A 19,730-nucleotide genomic window follows, 5' to 3' on the forward strand; every position below is an offset into this window, starting at 1 on the left:
GAAAACAATGAAGATAGTGTTGTTTTCATTAGCCAAGCAAGACTTAGTTAAATGGGCATTTAAAGGTACCTTCTATAAAGCCATTCCTTTATAGAACTTTGAAATCCCTGTGCTGTATTGACTAAAAGGTCATGATTCGTGGAGACCTAATCAGATGGTTAAAGATGTTGCAGTTTGGGACATGTTGGCGTAAATGGGTAAACAGGCTTTTGTAATCTAAACTATTGACCTGCATGTTTTTTCTTTACCCCAACGCATTCCTTACATGTAGGCTCAATGTTTTCAGTATTTGGGTTCGGCAGAAGCCAGGAAAACAATCACTTCATAGTAATCAAAACGTTATCCAACTGTATATTGTTTACGTTATTGTAAATACTGGTGAACAGTGGTCAATAGTTTTATATTCGTTTTAAAAAAATTCCAATGGATGAGCAAGGATTTGGATTTTATTTGGGTGGGGAGAATTGGGACTGACTTTCTCTTCCCCTCTCTGGGCTCTGCAGTCCTTTGTCCTGTTGTTCATTCCCTTTTTGTTTCTACAAAACATATATCATACTGTGTTCCACTGAGGTTAGTATATTGTCCTGTGGTCAGGCGGCACATTTAGCAACCTTAGAAGAGGAAGCAGCAGTTGCTTTCACGAGGGAGTTACTGGCTCAGGGAGCACACCTGTGTGCTGTCCGCATTGTGTAATGGAATAAAGTTAATGAGAACTATAATTAGGTTCCTGAATGTTGAACAAAACACTCCTGAGTCCAGATCACTTTTTTTTTTTTTTTAAGTGAGACTCATTGACATAGATAGATATTCATTTATTCAGTCCTGTGATAATTTATCTTTTGTACTAGGCATACGATGAACTGTTTGTTTCTAATCATGTTTTCTGTCTTTGTATATCGAGTTACATAAACTCAGTTTTACCTACTTTCCCTCTTGTTCTGGAGATTGCAGTAATACCATAGCAAATGTATAAAATTCCCCAAAATCAAATGAAATTGTAAAAATTAAGCCTGCTTAATGTTAACTCTTTCTTTTTGGTGGCTATTCCCCAGGAATAGAACCATCCATAAGGCTCTTTATTAATGCGGTACTAATAACATGTAATGTTATTTATGATTTGAAGAAATTGGTTGAGTAGTTCCAGTAGTGTTGACTTTGGCCTCAGATTACAATGTCTTGATTTTTCTTTTCTCTCCAGTTTTTAGATTTATACTAAACTTTTATTTCCAGAGTGAGAGGTTTGGCACCCTGACTTTTATATCTATAAGGTTGATGGTCAAGTTGGGAAAGTGAAGAGCGGCAGTCTCCTTTAATGTAAAACTTGTGTTGTTTTTGTGCAGGCAGATTATGAAGAACCCTCATCTTGTATGAAATGGGTGAAATTCTTCCACAAAAGTTATCTGGACAGATTGCCCTGGCTCATAAATTATGCAGATTACGTAGTTTCATTGAATAGCCTAGAGAGTACAGATAGCCATCTTTGCCCACAAGTGAAGAAAGACTGCTTTTCCACCTCTTGCTCCTTCCTCCATAGGAAGATGATAAACAAAAGCAATTTATTTCAAGAAAAGTAGTGTAAATACATTTGTTAGTTACAGTATTTCCATTGGGTATGGTGGCCAGTCTGGGTTTGGGAGAATGGTGATACAAAATGTGTATTTCTTTGGGAGGCAAGGTTTCCTTTATATTCATTAAATGTAAGGTTTAACTTTGGAATCTTTTAAGGGCCTAAGTATGCTGTGTTCCCGTTTCCTATGTAGGAAAATCTGATTTAAGGTTTAAAATTATAGTTCAAATATAAGATTTTCGTGGGGGGGTTGTTGAACTTACGGATTTTTTTTTTTTTTAATGATTTTTGAATGCTTTAATCCAAAGTAAATGAGTGTAGGCATGGTTTTTGTAAATTTTTTTGTTTGCCTTGCTCTTCTATCTTTAGAACGTAATGTTGCTACAAAACTTTTTCTGGGCAAGCAGCTATGTTGATTCTTATAAGGTTTTTATGGTTTGGCAGGAGGAGCCAAATATGTGTAAACTCTGAACATAATATTAATTTTGATTGTGGGCATATTTATTTCTATATAGGAGCCTGAGTAAGTCCATATTTTATGTTTTTGAATTATGCAGTCTTCTTTCTGATGACGGAAAAGTTGGTGTTTATAACACTTCTAGATACAAACTCCCTCCCCTTTTACTATGTTACTAAGACAATGTAGTATAGGTATCCATATTCTTTTTTTTTTTTTTTTTTTTATTTTATTTTATTTTATTTTTTTTTTAGTTCAGTTTTATTGAAATATATTCACAAACCATACAGTCATCCATGGTATACAATCATCTGTTCACAGTATGATCATATAGTTATGCGTTCATCACCACAATCTATTTCTGAACATTTTCCTTACATCAGAAAGAATCAGAATAAGAATAAAAAATAAAAGGGAAAAGAGAATACCCAAACCATCCCCCCATCCCACCCTATTTGTCATTTAGTTTTTACTCCCATTTTTCTACTGATTTTTTTTCAATTTTTTAACTTTGTTTATCAAAAAATTAAAAACAAACAGGCAAACAACAACCAAAAAAACCCCACAACATTTCAAACAAAGCAATGGATTAAGGAAAACAAATAACCTAAAATAACTACTTTGCTTCCAATATGTTCCTACCATACCCCAAGAAAATTAATAAACCATGTCCAAACAGGAGTAAGAAAAACAAATAATCTAAAATAACTACATTGCTTCCAACATGTTCCTACCATACCCCAAGAAAATTAACAACCCCTAAGAAAACAAAGGAATAAGAGAAAAAAAAAAACCTAAAATAACTCTATTGCTTCCAGCATGATCTTCCTATATCCAAGAAAGTTTACAAACCATAATCATTCCTGAGCATTCCCATAACATTGAGATTACCCTCCATAGTTTATCTGTTCTTATTGGATTATCATTCCCCCTCCACTAATTGGTATCTCTAGGTCCCCTACATTCTGCAGTATAAAACATTGTACATTTTTCACAGAATTCACATTAGTGGTAACATACAATATCTCTCTTTTTGTGCCTGGCTTATTTTGCTCAGCATTATGTCTTTTTTTTTTTTTTTTTTTTTTTAATCTTCATTTTATTGAGATATATTCTTATACCACGCAGTCATACAAAACAAATCGTACTTTCGATTGTTCACAGTACCATTACATAGTTGTACATTCATCACCCAAATCAATCCCTGACACCTTCATTAGCACACACACAAGAATAACAAGAATAATAATTAGAGTGAAAAAGAGCAATTGAAGTAAAAAAGAACACTGGGTACCTTTGTCTGTTTGTTTCCTTCCCCTATTTTTCTACTCATCCATCCATAAACTAGACGAAGTGGAGTGTGGTCCTTATGGCTTTCCCAATCCCCTTGTCACCCCTCATAAGCTCCATTTTTATACAACTGTCTTCGAGATTCATGGATTCTGGGTTGTAGTTTGATAGTTTCAGGTATCCACCACCAGCTACCCCAATTCTTTAGAACCTAAAAAGGGTTGTCTAAAGTGTGCGTAAGAGTGCCCACCAGAGTGACCTCTCGGCTCCTTTTGGAATCTCTCTGCCACTGAAGCTTATTTCATTTCCTTTCACATCCCCCTTTTGGTCAAGAAGATGTTCTCCGTCCCACGATGCCGGGTCTACATTCCTCCCCGGGAGTCATATTCCACGTTGCCAGGGAGATTCACTCCCCTGGGTGTCTGATCCCACGTAGGGGGGAGGGCAGTGATTTCACCTTTCATGTTGGCTTAGCTAAAGAGACAGGGCCACATCTGAGCAACACAGAGGCATTCGGGAGGAGGCTCTTAGGCACAACCATAGGGAGGCCTAGCCTCTCCTTTGCAGCAACCGTCTTCCCAAGGGTAAAACCTGTGGTAGAGGGCCCAACCCATCAAACCACCAGTCCCCCACGTCCGTGGTCATGTCAGCAACCATGGAGGTGGGGTAGGCGAATACCCCCGCATTCTCCACAGGCTCCCCAAGGGGGCACCACATCTTTTTTTTTTCCCTTGTTTTTTTTTTTTTTTTTTTTTTAACTTTCCCTTCTTTTTTAAATCAACTGTATGAAAAAAAAGTTCAAAAGAAAACAAACATACAATAAAAGAACATTTCAAAGAGACCATAACAAGGGAGTAAGAAAAAGACAACTAACCTAAGATAACTGCTTAACTTCCAACATGTTCCTACTTTACCCCAAGAAAGTTACCTAATATAGCAACATTTCTGTGAACTTGCTCCTACTATATCCATCAGAAATTAACAGACCATAGTCATTCCTGGGCATCCCCAGAACGTTAAATAGCTTATCTGTTCTTCTTGGATTATTGTTCCCCCTTCCTTAATTGCTCTCTATTGCTAGTTCCCCTACATTCTACATTATAAGCCATTTGTTTTACATTTTTCAAAGTTCACATTAGTGGTAGCATATAATATTTCTCTTTTTGTGCCTGGCTTATTTCGCTTAGCATTATGTCCTCAAGGTTCATCCATGTTGTCATATGTTTCACCGGATCGTTCCTTCTTACTGCCGCGTAGTATTCCGTCGTGTGTATATACCACATTTTATTTATCCACTCATCTGTTGAAGGACATTTGGGTTGTTTCCATCTTTTGGCAATTGTGAATAATGCTGCTATGAACATTGGCGTGCAGATATCTGTTCGTGTCACTGCTTTCCGATCTTCCGGGTATATACCGAGAAGTGCAATCGCTGGATCGAATGGTAACTCTATATCTAGTTTTCTAAGGAACTGCCAGACTGACTTCCAGAGTGGCTGAACCATTATACAGTCCCACCAACAGTGAATAAGAGTTCCAATTTCTCCACATCCCCTCCAGCATTAGTAGTTTCCTGTTTGTTTAATGGCAGCCATTCTAACCGGTGTTAGATGGTATCTCATTGTGGTCTTAATTTGCATCTCTCTAATAGCTAGTGAAGCTGAACATTTTTTCATGTGTTTCTTGGCCATTTGTATTTCCTCTTCAGAGAACTGTCTTTTCATATCTTTTGCCCATTTTATAATTGGGCCGTCTGTACTATTGTCATTGAGTTGTAAGATTTCTTTATATATGCAAGATATCAGTCTTTTGTCAGATACATGGTTTCCAAAATTTTTTTCCCACTGAGTTGGCTGCCTCTTTACCTTTTTGAGAAATACCTTTGAGGTGCAGAAACTTCTAAGCTTGAGGAGTTCCCATTTATCTATTTTCTCTTTTGTTGCTTGTGCTTTGGGTGTAAAGTCTAGGAAGTGGCCGCCTAATACAAGGTCTTGAAGATGTTTTCCTACATTATCTTCTAGGAGTTTTATGGCACTTTCTTTTATATTGAGATCTTTGGTCCATTTTGAGTTAATTTTTGTGTAGGGTGTGAGGTAGGGGTCCTCTTTCATTCTTTTGGATATGGATATCCAACTCTCCCAGCCCCATTTGTTGAAAAGACCCATATGACTCAGTTCAGTGACTTTGGGGGCCTTATCAAAGATCAGTCGGCCATAGATCTGAGGGTCTGTCTCTGAATTCTCAATTCGATTCCATTGATCTATATGTCTATCTTTGTGCCAGTACCATGCTGTTTTGACAACTGTGGCTTTATAATAAGCTTCAAAGTCAGGGAGTGTAAGTCCTCCCACTTCGTTTTTCTTTTTTAGAGTGTCTTTAGCAATTCGAAGCATCTTCCCTTTCCAAATAATTTGATAACTAGCTTTTCCAAGTCTGCAAAGTAGGTTGTTGGACTTTTGATTGGGATTGCATTGAATCTGTAGATGAGTTTGGGTAGAATTGACATCTTAATGACATTTAGCCTTCCTATCCAGGAACATGGAATATTTTTCCATCTTTTAAGGTCCCCTTCTATTTCTTTTACTAGAGTTATGTAGTTTTCTTTGTATAGGTCTTTTACATCTTTGGTTAAGTTGATTCCTAGGTACTTGATTTTTTTAGTTGCTATTGAAAATGGTATCTTTTTCTTGAGTGTCTCTTCAGTTTGTTCATTTCTTGCATATAGAAACATTACTGACTTATGTGCATTAAGCTTGTATCCCGCTACTTTGCTAAATTTGTTTATTAGCTCTAGTAGCTGTATCGTCGATTTCTCAGGGTTTTCTAGATATAAGATCATATCGTCTGCAAACAATGACAGTTTTACTTCTTCTTTTCCAATTTGGATGCCTTTTATTTCTTTGTCTTGCCGGATTGCCCTGGCTAGCACTTCCAGCATAATGTTGAATAACAGTGGTGATAGCGGGCATCCTTGTCTTGTTCCTGATCTTAGAGGGAAGGCTTTCAGTCTCTCACCATTGAGTACTATGCTGGCTGTGGGTTTTTCATATATGCTCTTTATCATGTTGAGGAAGTTTCCTTCAATTCCTACCTTTTGAAGTGTTTTTATCATAAAGGGATGTTGGATTTTGTCAAATGCTTTTTCAGCATCTATTGAGATGATCAATTGATTTTTCCCTTTTGACTTGTTAATGTGTTGTAATACATTGTTTGATTTTCTTATGTTGAACCATCCTTGCATGCCTGGAATAAACCCCACTTGGTCATGGTGTATGATTTTTTTAATGTGTCTTTGGATTCGATTTGCAAGTATTTTGTTGAGGATTTTTGCATCTATATTCATTAGGGAGATTGGCCGGTAGTTTTCCTTTTTTGTAACATCTTTGCCTGGTTTTGGTATTAGATTGATGTTAGCTTCATAAAATGAGTTAGGTAGTGTTCCATTTTCTTCAATGTTTTGAAAGAGTTTGAGTAAGATTGGTGTCAGTTCTGTCTGGAAAGTTTGGTAGAATTCCCCTGTGAAGCCATCTGGCCCTGGGCATTTATTTGTGGGAAGATTTTTGATGACTGATTGGATCTCTTTGCTTGTGATGGGTTGGTTGAGGTCTTCTATTTCTTCTCTGGTCAGTCTAGGTTGTTCATATGTTTCCAGGAAATTGTCCATTTCCTCTACATTATCCAGTTTGTAGCCATACAGTTGTTCATAGTATCCTCTTATAATTTTTTTAATTTCTTCAGGATCTGCAGTTATGTCACCTTTTTCATTCATTATTTTGTTTCTATGGGTCTTCTCTCTTTTTGATTTTGTCAGTCTAGCTAGGGGCTTGTCAATCTTGTTGATCTTCTCAAAGAACCAACTTTTGGTGATATTTATCCTCTCTATTGTTTTTTTGTTCTCTATGTCATTTATTTCTGCTTTAATCCTTGTTATTTCTTTTCTTCTACTTGGTTTAGGATTGGTTTGCTGTTCATTTTCTAGCTTCTTCAGTTGATCCATTAGTTCTTTGATTTTGGCTCTTTCTTCCTTTTTAATATATGCGTTTAGTGCTATAAATTCCCCCCTCAGCACTGCTTTTGCTGCATCTCGTAGGTTTTGGTATGCTGTGTTCTCATTTTCATTCGTCTCTATATATTTAGCAATTTCTCTTGCTATTTCTTCTTTAACCCACTGATTGTTTAGGAGTGTGTTGTTTATCCTCCAGGTATTTGTGAATTTTCTAAGTCTCTGATGGTTATTGACTTGTAATTGTATTCCATTGTGGTCAGAGAAGGTGCTTTGAATAATTTCAATCTTTTTAAATTTATTGAGGCTTGTTTTATGTCCCAGCATATGATCTATTCTGGAGAAAGTTCCGTGAGCACTAGAAAAGTATGTGTATCCTGGTGATTTGGGATGTAATGTCCTGTATATGTCTGTTAAATCTAATTCATTTATCAGATTGTTTAGGTTTTCAGTTTCCTTATTGGTCTTCTGTCTGGTTGATCTATCTATAGGAGAGAGTGATGTGTTGAAGTCTCCCACAATTATTGTGGAAACATCAATTGCTTCCTTTAGCTTTGCCAGTGTTTCTCTCATGTATTTTGTGGCACCTTGGTTGGGTGCATAGACATTTACGATTGTTATTTCTTCTTGCTGAATTGCCCCTTTTATTAGTACATAGTGGCCTTCTTTGTCTCTCAAAACATCCCTGCATTTGAAGTCTATTTTATCTGAGATTAATATTGCTACACCTGCTCCCCTTTGGGTGTAGCTTGCATGAAATATTTTTTTCCATCCTTTCACTTTCAGTTTCTTTGTGTCCCTGTGTCTAAGATGAGTCTCTTGTATGCAACATATTGATGGTTCATTTTTTTTGATCCATTCTGTGAATCTATATCTTTTAATTGGGGAGTTTAATCCATTTACATTCAATGTTATAACCGTGAAGGCATTTCTTGAATCAGCCATCTTATCCTTTGGTTTATGTTTGTCATATTTTTCCCCTCTGTCTATTAATATCCTTTATTGTACCCATACCGAATCTCTTTAGTACTGAACCTTTCTCCAAGGCTCTCTGTCCTTTCTTTGTTTCTCTGTCTGTAGGGCTCCCTTGAGTATCTCCAGTAGGGTAGGTCTCTTGTTAGCAAATTCTGTCAGCATTTGTTTGTCTGTGAAAAATTTAAGCTCTCCCTCAAATTTGAAGGAGAGCTTTGCTGGATAAAGTATTCTTGGCTGGAAATTTTTCTCACTCAGAATTTTAAATATATCGTGCCACTGCCTTCTTGCCTCCATGGTGGCTGCTGAGTAGTCACTACTTAGTCTAATGCTGTTTCCTTTGTATGTGGTGAATTGCTTTTCTCTTGCTGCTTTCAGAACTTGTTCCTTCTCTTCTGTGTTTGATAGTGTGATCAGTATATGTCTCGGAGTGGGTTTATTTTGATTTATTCTATTTGGAGTTCGCTGAGCATTTATGATTTGTCTATTTATGTTGTTTAGAAGATTTGGGAAGTTTTCCCCAACAATTTCTTTGAATACTCTTCCTAGACCTTTACCCTTTTCTTCCCCTTCTGGGACACCAATGAGTCTTATATTGGGACGTTTCATATTATCTGTCATATCCCTGAGGTCCATTTCGATTTTTTCAATTTTTTTCCCCATTCTTTCTTTTATGCTTTCATTTTCCATTCTGTCATCTTCCAGGTCACTGATTCGTTGTTCAACTTCCTCTAGTCTTGTACTATGAGTGTCCAGAATCTTTTTAATTTGGTCAACAGTTTCTTTAATTTCCATAAGATCATCCATTTTTTTATTTAGTCTTGCAGTGTCTTCTTTATGCTCTTCTAGAGTCTTCTTGATTTCCTTTATCTCCCGTACTATGGTCTCATTGTTCATCTTTAGTTCTTTGAGTAGCTGCTCTAGGTGCTGTGTCTCTTCTGGTCTTTTGATTTGGGTGCTTGGGCTTGGGTTATCCATATCGTCTGGTTTTTTTCATATGCTTTATAATTTTCTGTTGTTTTTGGCCTCGTGGCATTTGCTGAACTTGATAGGGTTCTTTTAGGATTTGTAGACCAATTGAAGTCCTTATCTCTAATTTATCAGATCTACAGCTTCGTGGAGTACACTTTCTCTAACTAACCAGCAGGTGGCATCCACGAGCCACCTGTTCTCCACAAGCCAGTTCTCCCCTGCTTAGCCTTTTTGGTGAGTGGGGGAGTGAGTCTTGTGGGGTCCAATTGGTGTACCAAGCTTGCGTGTGTAGTTGGTGTTGCCTGCCCTGTATATGGGGCGTGTTTCTGGGCAGTCAGGGAGGGGGTGGTGGCTCTAACAATCAAATGTCCCTGGTGATCCTAGAGTTTTAAAGCTGCTGCAGTAGTGTAATCCTTCAGTTCAGTCTTGCCACAGTTTGTCTCTGCCACTGACCCACAAGTCCTTGGTATTGGCATATGGCTCCTGAGACTTGCAAGTGGGCCCCTCTTCCAGGCCGTGCACCCCGGGTCCTCTGTTGAGGGATGACTGTGCTATGTCACAGGTGAGTGCCTTCCCCCCAGGGCAGTTCTGGGCTGCTGGGCTGTGTAGGGAGGCTCCCAGTCTGCTCAAATGATGGCTGAATGGGGCTTTGTTAATTCACACTGCTCTACCTTCCCAACTCTGGGACAATCAGCTGAGGTTGCAGGGAAGGCTAATGTCCACGCCCAGTTTTGTGGTGTGTGCTTGTTATTTGAAGCACTTCCGTCACACTGGGTTGTCTGGGGCAGTTCTGGGCTATGGGGCTGGCGATGGGCAGGAGTGTTTCCTGTCCACCAGGATGATGGCTGTGAGTGGACACCCCCCTTTTCTTGGGAAGTTGTGGTGTTTAGTGAATTTTCTCAGCCACTGGATTATTGCGTTTTGTCTCAGAGCTCTCCTAGTTCTGCTCTTGACTTGACCTGCCCAAATAGCAAGTCTTTGAAGCTTTCTGTATTGGGCTTCTTAGAGTAATTGTTTTAGAAAAATAAAGAAGGATTAAAAAAAAAAAAACAAAAACAAACAAAAAACAAACAAACAAAAAAAAACCGGGCCCTCCTCAGAGATCTTATGGGTTATTGAAATGCTAAGAGAGAAAGCAACCAGGGCCATTAAGGAAAGGTCCACAGGGCAGAGAGATCAGCTTTTCTTCAGGATTTGCATATGCGCCTCAGGGCCCTTCCCCTTTCTATGTTCACCAGAACTCCAAAAATCCTCCGCTTTTATTTTGGAGGTTTTCGTGTTGTTTTTTTTCTATGCCTGTCTCCTCTCTGCTGGGCTGGCTGCTCTCAGATTCTCTGGTGTCTGGTCTCAGTCTATCTATGGTTGGAGTTTGAATCAGTAGAATGAGTTTCCGATAAGGGCTGCCACTGCAGTTCTCCCTTCTCCTTCCCGGAGCTGACAGCCCCTCCTCCCACGGGACTGAGCCTGGCAGGGAGGGGCGCGGGTCCCCTGGCCGCAAAAACTTACAGATTTCGCTGATCTCAGCAGTTCCACGTTTTCATGAGTGTTGTATGAAGTATGCCCAAAGTCAGATTGCTCTGTGGTGTCCAGTCCACGCAGTTCTTGGCTTTCTACCTACTTTCCTGGAGGAGTAACTAAAACATACAGCTCACCAGTCTGCCATCTTGACCCGCCTCTCCCGTATTCTTTTAAAGTGCTAAGTACGTGTTTTCAGTACTACATAGTATGGTTATTTATATTCTCATTTTAAACCAACATATCTTGGAGGAAATAAAAAGTGTAATATACCCATATTAGTAATGTAATTTAAATTCATTTTCGGTTTGACAGCTCATTTTCAGTTTTTACTTTGGAGCTAAGAACTCTTCAACTTATCATCTGTTTAATATTGGTCAAATTACTCATCTTCTGGTCTTGAATATCCTCATCTGTAAAAACTGTATAGTAAAATGTTCTGAGGATTGAATGAGAACATGTGAAGCCCCTAGCATTGTACAAGACACCTTAAGTGGGATCTTTAAAAATAGTTAACGTTTCACTTTCCTTTTCATTTAGCTATTACATTTATATTGTTTTTCAGTTATCATGTTTAGTTTGTAACGATCATTTTCTCTGGAAAGATATTTATGTATGACTCTGTGTATTATCATTATACAAATGTAAATTTGCCAGATCAGTAGGATAACTTCTGACAAACTTTAGACTGAAGACATTGCTGGCAATTAAAAAAAATAATTAATTAATTTTGGGTAAATTAACCAAAAAATCATTAACAGTCATTGTGGGCTTAATGCTAGTCAAAAAGACCAAATATTATAAATGAGGTACAAAGGAAAATTATTGTTTGTAAAATTTTTTTTTCTGTAAATGAGATCACTAACATTTATTAAACATTTGTCATACGCTAGGCACTACGTATTTTACATGGTTTCACTTTGTCACGTGTATCCTCTGTGTTAGGTACTATTTCCTTTTTCTAGAAGTGAAACTGAGGCTTTTAAGTATTAAATAACTTGCTGAACGTCCTACAGCTAACAAGTGTCAGGCTTAGATTTAAATCCCAGTCTAGCTGATTCTAGAACCCACTTTTTAACTTCTGTAGTATTTATTTTTATAGGATTCATATTTTAAATTGCTTTATTCAGGTACATTTTGCATAGCATAAACATGAAACGATGTTCAACACCATTAGTTATTTGGGGAATGCATATTAAAATCACATGACTTCACACCAGCTAGCATGGCTATAATCCAAAAGACTATATAACAAGGGTTGGATGTGCTGGATGTTGAGAAACTGGACCTCTCATACATGGCTGATGGAAATGCAAAATGGTGCACCTACTTTGAAAAGCAGTTGGGCAGTTTCTTAAAAAGGTAAACATGGACTTTTGCCATATAACCCAGCAACTCCGCTGCTACACTTTCATGCAGATGTTCATAGCAGCATTATTTATATTATTTATAATAGCCAAAAATGTGGAAATAATCCAAATATTTGATGTCCTCCTTGTAAACAGATTAAAAAAATGTGGTCTAGCTGAACCATGGAATACTATTCAGTAATGAAAAATAACAGACTGCTGATACATGTTACAACACAGATGGATTTCATATTGTTAATTTTAAAAAAAATTCTTAAAAACTATTCATCTAGGATTTCCACTGCCAGTAATGACAGACTTGGAAAGTAAAAACAACATTCCCACTGTGGAAGAGCAAAAAAACTGGATAAAATATTGAGGAGCTTTATGAGGTAGTGAAGAACTAGACAAGGATCCTAAGAAGAGAGAAATCCCAGAAGTGAGCCCATCATTGGGGATCAGTTTTTACTGGGGCATTTGCTAATTCCAAAAGAAGTAGTAACTAAAGTTGAGAGTAGCATTAAAATACACACACACATACACACACACTTTTTATTTGATGATTTCAAACTTCAGAAAAGTTGCAAAAAACACCTGTGTACTACTTACCAAGATTCACCTATTGTTAACATTTTACCCCATTTTTTTCTAAACCATTTGAATGAGTTACATACATACATAGTCTTTACCTCTAACTACTTCAGTTGTGTATTTGCAAAGAATAGGGACATTCTCTCACATAACCACAGACTATTGATCAACCTTAGTAAATTTAACATTTATGCTTATGTAATACTTTAATCTGATGTACATATTCTAGTTTTTTCAGGTGACCCAATGATGTCCTTTTATGGCATTTTTTTCCTTTCAGTACAGGTGTTACGTTTTATTTCCATTGTCTCTTTGGTCTTCTTTAAGCTGGCATGTTTCCACAGCTTTTCTTTGTCTTTTGTGACATGAACATGAAGAATACAGGTCTCACCCTTTACCCATTTTATTTTATTTATTTATTTTTTTAGTTTACATTTTTTTTTTTTTTGATTAGAGAAGTTGTAGGTTTACAGGAATACCATGCATAAAATATGGAGTTCCCATATACTGCCCTATTGTTAACACCTTGCATTAGTGTGCTACATTTACTGCAATTGATGAGAGAACATTTTTATAATTGTACTATTAATTATAGTCCATGGTTTACTCTAGGGTTCATTGTTAGTGTTGTATTGTCCTGTGTATATATTTTAAAAAAATTTTATTCTGGTAACATATATACAGCCTAATCTTTCCACCTTTTAACTGCATTCAAGAATATATTTCAGTGCTGTTATGTTCACAATGTCGTGCTACCATCACCACCATCCAATACCAATATGTTTCTGTCATCCTGAATAGAAACTCTGTATAAATTAAGTATTAACTCCCTATTGCCTACCCTTACCCTGGCCCCTGGTAACCTATGTTCTAGTTTCTAACTCTATGAATTTACTTACTCTAATTATTTCTTAGCAGTGAGGTCATACAGTATTTGTCCTTTTGTGTCTGGCTTATTTCAGTCAACCTGATATATTTAGGTTTGTCCATGTTGTCACATGTATCAGAACTTCATTCTTTTTTATGGCTAAGTAATGTTCCATTATGTGTATATACCATATTTTGTTTATCCGTTTATTAGTTAATATACATTTGGGTTGCTCCCACCTTTTGGCAGTTGTGAATAATGTGGCTATGAACGTTGATGTGCAAATATCTTTTTGAGTTCCTGCTTTCAGTTCTTTTGGTTATATACCTAGTAGTGGGATTGCTGGGTTAAATGGTAATTTTATATATAACTTTCTGAGGAACTGCCAAGCTGCCTTCTATAGTGGCTGCACTATCATTTTCCATTCCCACCAGCAATGAATGAGTGTTCCTGTTTCTCCACATCCTCTGCAACACTTGTATTTTTCTGTTTTTTTTTTTTTTTTTTTAGATAGTAGCCATTCCAGTGGCTAGTGGAAGAAATAATTTATGTAAGCATAATTTCATCTTCAATTGGGAAGCAGGTTAACATAATAGCTAAGTGTGAATTCTGGTATCAGATTGTTTCAATTTGAATTTCAGTTCAGCTAGTCCTTAGCTGTTTGAACTTTAGCAAGTCATTTAACCTCTCTTTGTCTCAATTTTATCTTTAAAATCAGAATGTTAGAAGTTCTTATTTTATAGAATTCTTGTGAACAATAAGTTAATACGTTAACATTATAAGCAATGAGTTAATGATAGTATAATATTTGGTATAGTGGTTATTCAGTCATTGTTTGCTGCTTAGGAAACATCATAAGTGAGGTGAATATTGAGGAGAACACAAGCATTTCCTTCATTGTAAATCTTCATAGTTCTTTTACACATTTGTCATAGAGATGCTGAGAAATCCTTCAATTGTATTTGGTTGGGATATGCAAGCCAAGTAACTAGAATATCTTCCAAGATAATATTTTATTTTATTATTTTATTTTTAGGTGATTCCTCCTAAGGAGTGGAAGCCCAGACAGTGCTATGATGACATTGATAATTTGCTCATTCCAGCACCGATCCAGCAGATGGTCACAGGGCAGTCGGGACTCTTCACTCAGTATAATATCCAGAAAAAGGCCATGACGGTGAATGAGTTCAGGCAGCTGGCCAACAGTGGCAAGTGGGTGGATTCAGTTTGCTCTTTTCATTTCTTTTAAAAATATACGCTAAGAATAGTGAACCCTAGGTTAAACCATGGGCGATAGTTAGTAGTACAATTATAAAAACGTGCTTTTGTCAGTTGTAACTAATGTACCACTCTAATGCAAGATGTTAATGATAAGGTGGTAAATGGGAATCCTGTATTTTATGCACGATTGTTCTGTAAACCCACAACTTCTCTAAAAAGAAAAAAAATATGTATGTATATGGTAACATGGTAAAGAACTAAGCAGACAGAGGAGCTTGAGATAAAAAGCATGAATCTCTTGCACTATCTCTTCTAATCTTCATTTAAATGTTTCTGTTTTTGTTCTGCAGGTGGTTGGGTGACTGCTTACATTTAACTTGCTGTTAAAGAACTTATTCCTCATATTATCATCTCATTCATAATTTCTGTAAATGGATCTCTTTCAGTCTTTTAGTTACCATGAGATTTTTTATTCTACACATAATTTGTCTTTGTTAGGCAAATTTTTTTCTTTGTCAAAGCCTGTAATATTAAATTATATATATGAATAATAAAATCCTTGAATGACTTGAAAGGCCATTATTTGTATTAGGTATCTATTGCTGTGTAAAAATTGTCCCAAAACTAAGCAGCTTAAAGCAACATTTGTTATTGCACAATTTCTGAATGTCAGGAAAATGGGAGTGGCTTGGCTGGGTAGTTCTTGCTTAGGATCTCTCATGAGGTTGCAGTCAAGATGTCATCTGGGACTGTAGTTAACTGAAGGTGTGACTGGGGCTGGAGAATTTGCTTCCAGTTTGCTTCCAAGTGGCTCACTCAAATACCTGACAAGTTATTATTCGTTGCTGGCAAAAGCCCTCGTCTCATTTCCTTACCACATCATCCTCTCCATAGGGCTGTTGGAGTTCCTTACAGCATGACAGCTAGCTTCCCTCAGGATGAGCGTTCCAAGAGAGCACAATAGAACAATTTTTTCTGATAGAGTTTTTCTTTTTCTTTTTCTCTTCTCTTCTCTGATCTTCTCATTTATTTATTTATTTATTTATTTATTTATTTATTTATTTTTCTAATAGAGTTTTTGATTGAGACCAGAGCACAGATATACATTAACTAGGGGAGTTAGGGAGGTGTATCTGTTGGTATCACCTGACTCTGATCTCTGGTTAGCTTGCTTTTGCCTGGAAGTCATGATACTGCTGGAGCTTTCATGCTTATCCACCCCCACCCCCACCCCCTTTTTGTTTTTTCTGACTGCTCTGTGAGAGTTCAGGTTCTGGGTAAATTGGCACATTGTTGTCTATTTCACATATAGTTGTCAAATTATGTTGTTTGGTATTCTAGCTTATTACTTAGATAACCAGTTTGGGGTCCCCAGAATTGTAGATAATGAATGTGGATTGTTCTATGATTATTCAATCCAAGATGTCCAGTATTCATCTCAGGGATTGTTACTGCTGCTAAATTTTTTACTTTTGTTCTCAATTTGTTTTTTTCTTTGTTTACTTTCTGCAAGTAGAAACATTGGTATTCTTTTTTGTGATAATATAAAATTATTGTTTAAGATCCAAATAATACAGAGAAGTAAGTGCTGTTATATAATTCCTATGCTGATTTTCAGTGTAAGTCATATGTTAATATTAATAATTTGGAATGCATTTCTATTGTACAATTACAGGTTTTTTTTTTTTTTTACATAAATAGCATCATAATATACACACTATTCTGTTACCAGCTTCATTCATTGATAAGACTTCAATGGCAGTACATAGAAAGATCTACCTTATCCTTTTTTAATGTCTTGTGGTATCTTATGTTCTGTACTTTATTTAACTATTCCCTGTTGTTAGACACTAGGTTGTGTTTTCAGTTAATGCTACAACAAACATCTGGGTCATATATCATTGCACATCTCTGTTTTGGAGACTTGGAATTCTGAGGCCAAGGCTTCACATTTTTTAAGGTTTTTGATATGTGTTGCAAAGTTCTACTCGGGAGAGTTTGTAACAGTTCATACTTCTACCCCAGATGTGTAACAGAGGTCTCATTTTTTCCTACCATCAATATATTAATTATTGGTTAATCTAATAACTGAAAGTTAGCTATTTTAGTTTTACTTTCTGAGATTTTTTTAATGAGATTGCCCTTTGTCCGTTTTTCTATTGATGTTTTGCCTTTTACGTATAAATCAAAGTTTCTTAGTATGGTCTAATTAGTTATAGATTTCAAAAATCTTAATTTTGAAAGCTAAAATAATGAATTTTTAACCTGCTCTTATTGTTGATACTTATTATAAAAATACTTTTGTCATTAATAACAAACATAAAATTGTATAGAATTATTTAGGAATTGTGAGAGTATTATAATATCAACGATAAATTTGGTTATTGTTAGATTTGAAAACATGAATGTGTGCAGTATTTTCATTTTGATACAGTTTTGTTTAGAGAGCGATTTAAATCAAATAGGTAGAAAAATCTTAAAATTATCTTACTTGTTTGGTGCTTCTTTTTATCTACTTTTTATAGATATTGTACTCCAAGGTATTTGGATTATGAAGATTTGGAACGTAAGTACTGGAAGAACTTGACTTTTGTGGCACCTATCTATGGCGCAGATATTAATGGGAGCATATATGATGAGGTATGTTTGTGTTTATACAGATTTTTGTAAAAGATCACTTGCTGGTACTGTTTTTTTTTTTATAATTATAGGCAGTTGGAAAGTAGTCATTTATTGTGTTTTGGGTGACCCATTATTCCTAAAAAGGACAAGAGGAAATAAAGACTCATCAATAGTATTTCTGTTGCTAGGATTTTTCAAAGCAAAGCCAGTTAATTGTACAAATACCTGAGATTGTTCAACAGTAATGTAGGATATAGTTGCCTGGCTAATCTTTAAATTACATTAAAGTTTTTTTGAAAAATAAGCACATTATAACAATGTTTTGAAAATAGGAAAAAAGTCATCCACAATACTACCGTCTTATGGAAGATGCAGTATTTTCGTATGTATTTTTCCAGTACTTTTTCCCTAAGCACTTAAAGAAGTTATATTTGAATAAGCGTATATTCTTCTTTTTTTTCACAGAACAAATGGATAAGCCATTTTTTATGAAGGTGTTATCCACTAGATATGATGTAATCCTTTTTTCCTACTCCAAATACTTTTCAAGCCTACTTTTTCTCATTTGTTCCTATTTGGAATCTGCCACCCCTTATCCCTAATTGTTTTATTTTGAAAAAATTTCTAACCTACCGAACGGTTGAAATGGCACAATAAACTCTTCACCTAGATTCACCAGTTGTTAATATTTTTTCCACATTTGCTTTTTATTTTTTAAAATTTATTTTTAGAGGAGCTGTGGTTTTACAGACCAATCATGCATAAAATACAGGATTCCCATGTACCACCCCACCACCAACACCTTGCATTGGTCTGCAGCATTTGTTACAATTGTTGATAGCACATTTTTATATTTGTACTCTTAAAGTCCATGGTTTAACTTAGGGTTCATAGTTTGTGTAGTGTAGTTGTAGATTTTTTTTAAAAATTTTGTTCTGTTACCATATATACAATCTAACATTTCCCCTTTTAATCATATTCACATTTATATTTCAATGCTGGTAATTGCATATTCACATGTATATTTCAGTGCTGGTAATTGCATTCACGGTGTTTTGCTACCATCACTACCATTCATTACCAAAATACTTCCATCATTCCAAATAGGAACCCTGTACATTTTAAGCCTTAACTTCCCATTCCCTAGCCCCACCCTGTCCCTTTGTAACCAATATTCTAGATTCTGACTCTGTGAGTTTGCTTATTCTAATTGTTTCAAATTGTGAGATCGTACAATATTTGTTCTTTTGTGTCTGGCTTACTTAACTCATCATGATGTCTTCAAGGTTCATCCATATTGTCACATGCGTCAGGATTTCATTCTTTTTCACAGCTGAATAATATTACATTGTATGGGTATAGCACATTTTATTTATCCATTCATCTGTTGATGGATGCTTGGGTTGCTTCCATCTTTTGGCAAATGTGAAAAATGCTGCTGTGAACTTTAGTGTGAAAATACCAGTTTGTCCCTGCTTTCAGTTCTTTTAGGTATATACCTAGTAGTGGGACTGCTGGATCATATTGTAGTTCTAAGCTTCCTGAGGAAGCTCCAAACTGTCTTCTACAGTAGATGTACCATTTTGCATTGCCACCAGCAATGAATGAGTGTTCCTGTTTCTCCACAGCCTCTCCAACACTTGTAGTTTTTTTTTTTTTTTTTTAATAGCAGCCATTCTAATGAGTGTGAAATGGTATTTCATTATTTTTTTGATTTGCATTGCCCTGATGGCTAATGATATTGAGCATCTTTTCATGTGCTTCTTGGCCATTTGTATATCTTCTTTGGAGAAATGTCCCTTCAAGTCTTCTGCCTATGTTTTAATTGGGTTGTTTGTCTTTTTGTTAAGTTGAAGGATTTCTTTATGTATTTTGGATATTAATCCTTTATCAGGTATTTTGTTTGAGAATATTTTTATTGTGTAGGTTGTCATTTTACTTTCATGATAAAGTCCTTTGATGAAAAAAGTATTTGATTTTGATGAGTTCCCATCTATTTTTTTCTTTTGTTGCTTGTGCTTTGAGTGTAAAGTTTAAGAAACCATTGCCTAACACAAGGTCCTGAAGATACTTCCCAACATTTACTTCTAGGAGTTTGATAGTTCTAGCTCTTAAGGTCTTTGATCCATTTTGAGTTGATTTTTGTATATGGTGTTAGGTAAGGGTCCTCCTGTTTTTTTGCAAATGAAGATCCAGTTTTTCCAGCACTTTTTGTTGAAGAGACTGTTCTTTCCCAATTGAGTGGTCCTCGCCACATTGTCAAAAATCAGTTGGCCATAAATGTCAGGTTGATTTCTGACGCT

The 19,730-nt window shown here is 36.1% G+C and overlaps 1 protein-coding gene across 8 annotated transcripts in view; it reads left to right on the forward strand.

Moving 5' to 3' along the window:
• The window catches only part of KDM4C (lysine demethylase 4C), a 517,981-nt gene that overhangs the window by 45,045 nt on the left and 453,206 nt on the right, over positions 1-19,730 (forward strand). For all 8 annotated transcript variants that reach the window (XM_037798529.1, XM_037798530.1, XM_037798517.1 and 5 more), the window contains 2 exons: positions 14,621-14,796; positions 17,331-17,445. In XM_037798529.1, coding sequence (XP_037654457.1) covers positions 14,621-14,796; positions 17,331-17,445 — 291 coding nt within the window. The remainder of the gene's footprint in view (positions 1-14,620; positions 14,797-17,330; positions 17,446-19,730) is intronic.

The sequence above is a fragment of the Choloepus didactylus genome, chromosome 10 (assembly GCF_015220235.1).
Source record: "Choloepus didactylus isolate mChoDid1 chromosome 10, mChoDid1.pri, whole genome shotgun sequence".
NCBI lineage: Eukaryota > Metazoa > Chordata > Mammalia > Pilosa > Megalonychidae > Choloepus > Choloepus didactylus.